This window comes from Sinocyclocheilus rhinocerous, unplaced genomic scaffold, assembly GCF_001515625.1.
Source record: "Sinocyclocheilus rhinocerous isolate Xijiao unplaced genomic scaffold, SAMN03320098_v1.1 scaffold4558, whole genome shotgun sequence".
In the NCBI taxonomy this organism is placed as follows: domain Eukaryota; kingdom Metazoa; phylum Chordata; class Actinopteri; order Cypriniformes; family Cyprinidae; genus Sinocyclocheilus; species Sinocyclocheilus rhinocerous.
This window is the reverse complement of record NW_015656050.1, coordinates 17,887-20,257: the sequence shown is the minus strand read 5'-3', so window position 1 is coordinate 20,257 and position 2,371 is coordinate 17,887. Positions and strand designations below refer to the sequence as shown.

At 32.8% G+C, this 2,371-nt stretch overlaps 1 protein-coding gene across 1 annotated transcript in view; it reads right to left on the bottom strand.

Annotated features, from left to right (window-relative positions):
- Positions 1 to 621: 621 nt before the first annotated feature.
- The window catches only part of LOC107719310 (non-histone chromosomal protein HMG-17-like), a 4,150-nt gene continuing 2,400 nt past the window's right edge, over positions 622 to 2,371 (bottom strand). Inside the window, exons 2-6 of the mRNA XM_016526711.1 lie at positions 2,313 to 2,348; positions 1,873 to 1,902; positions 1,726 to 1,776; positions 1,522 to 1,584; positions 622 to 1,323 (exon numbers count right to left, since the gene is read on the bottom strand). Coding sequence (XP_016382197.1) covers positions 1,288 to 1,323; positions 1,522 to 1,584; positions 1,726 to 1,776; positions 1,873 to 1,902; positions 2,313 to 2,348 — 216 coding nt within the window. The 3' untranslated portion in view covers positions 622 to 1,287. The remainder of the gene's footprint in view (positions 1,324 to 1,521; positions 1,585 to 1,725; positions 1,777 to 1,872; positions 1,903 to 2,312; positions 2,349 to 2,371) is intronic.

The following is a 2,371-nucleotide window of genomic DNA, read 5'->3' as shown; positions in this document are numbered from 1 at the left end:
GTTAGTTTTGTGTTGCACCACATACAGAACTGAAATGTCACTTGATTATTTATAGAACTTTGTAAACATGTATTTTAATGAGGGTCATCAGCTCAAGGAATCTGTAGGCCTTCTAGTAACGTTTTCCAGTTTTCCAGGAAACACATTCCCACTCTCATGGGAAATATCATCACAAAGGATATAAAACGAGTTTTAGACCAAATGCATTTGATGAATTTAGGTGTCCCCGAGACTGAAACGCTTATTTGAGCCTATACTGTTGCTGAAAACCACGCGGCTGATTTTAGTTAACAAATAGCGCCACCTGGCGGACAGTGAATGAGTACAGTTTGAATAGATTTCGCTCAATTTTTACAAGACAGCGACATCTAGCGAGAAACAAATGTAACTACAATAACCTATATGCTTAGTAGCTTTAAACACTATTTTAAAACCGGTTTCCAGAAAACAAATATGCATTTTCAGTACGGTAATTGCCATTGAAGAGCACTTTATTATACTTTGCTTATATTAGAAAGCATATATAAATTGCTACGAGATGATCATTGGATAATGGTACGTTAAAATATATTATGTAATAAGTAATATATACTATACATATATACACACAAGGATGATTTATTTTTTCTGGACAGTTTATTTTATTTTTTTTTATTCAAAACCATTTAAAACAAAGCATTTTAAGAGTCACTGAATATCCTTCCACGATTGCAGAACATAACTTAATAAACAAGACAAGCTCAGAACACACAGCTCTAAAGAAATCGAAGGTTCACATTGTAATTTTACTCAACATTGTTGCCTTATTTACTTTTTTTTTTTTTTCCTAGTGACAATTTCATTGTAATTTCCTTTAAAAAAAGCTAAAAATGAAAACACAGTATTTGTACGTTTAAATGCTAACAACATGGTGAAAACCCTTCTGAAAACATTTTTGAAACACTCTTAAGCTGCCTTTTGAGAATGTTTGGTGTTTAAAATCCAAAGATAAACCAAGAAAGAAAGATAAAGCAATAAAACAAACTTTAGGACAAACTTCTTGCGTTTTCGCCAACAGATTTAGCAAGAGCAAACTGTTTTGGCAAGATATTGACGGCTTGATTAAAAAATGGGATACAAATGGATATGAATGAAATATCGTAACTCCTGTCAAATCAATCGGTACATAAAAAGCAAGTCAACAAGTCAACTATAAATGTTATTCTTAATATAAAACTTGGTAAAAAATAGTTATTTCAAACTGTACAGTCACCAAGTACATAGAAGGATCAGACACTCGCTAGCTTCTCATTTGGCATCGCCAGTAGCGTCAACCTTCTGTGCCTAGAGGAAAGTGATGAAGAAAAGTCAGTTCAACAGCGATTTGGCTGAGCAATTACCAAACCTTACGCGCTCCAATAATTAGTTGCTGTGCGAGAGCAGATATAGTGAATCAAAAGCAGAAGTAGAAGCACTTGAGGGTCTGATATTTATTTATTTGTGTATTTATTTAAGTCTCTTCTAACCACTTTACAGACCGACCTGGTCTGCCTTGGCGTCTCCGTTTTCAGCAGGGTTGCTGCCCTTCTTCCCCTTGGCTGCCTTCTGTGTGACCAACAACAATAAATATGTTTGCAGGTTGCAGTTTGATGGTTAACATGTGGGCAAGGCATTTTGTGTCGTCAACGGAACAAATTCAATTACTAAATGATCATATAATATTATCGCAAAGCTGAACATCCTTACCTTAGGGACGGCTTTTTTGGCCTTTGGTTCTGGTTTAGGAGGAGCCGGTTTCTGTAAATCAATTCAGAGATTAATTAGACAAAGAAAACTTTAGCATTAATAGTTTTTATTTTATTTTTTTTAAATAGATCCAAACATGAAACTTACAGCAGACAACCTCGCGGAGCGTCTTGTTGGCTGCGAAAAATAACACTGAATCAATACCAATCAATGATCTAACACTGATATAAAATGTATATTATTATATTTCACTGAAAAAAATATATATGTGTTAATTGTCTATTATAGTGAATATGGCTGATGTAAATTCATGTAAGCATAAACTAAAAAAAAGTCAAGTCGCTATTCATCAAGCACAAGCAGGATACATTTCTGCTAAGAAATTTACATAAAATGTTCTTACATCAATTTAATTTATGTAAACATTTTTTTTTTTACACAGAAATATGTTCTGCTTGAGTTTCATAAGGCTTGCAACTTGATATAAGCAATAAATAAATAATATATAAAGACAGTAAAATATAAAAAAATATATAAATACATAAATATAATAATATTTAAAATAAAATCGACATAAATGGACAAACCTCCTCCTTGCCTTTGGCGGCCTTCTCACCATCAATCTGAGAAAAAAAAAAAAAAAAAA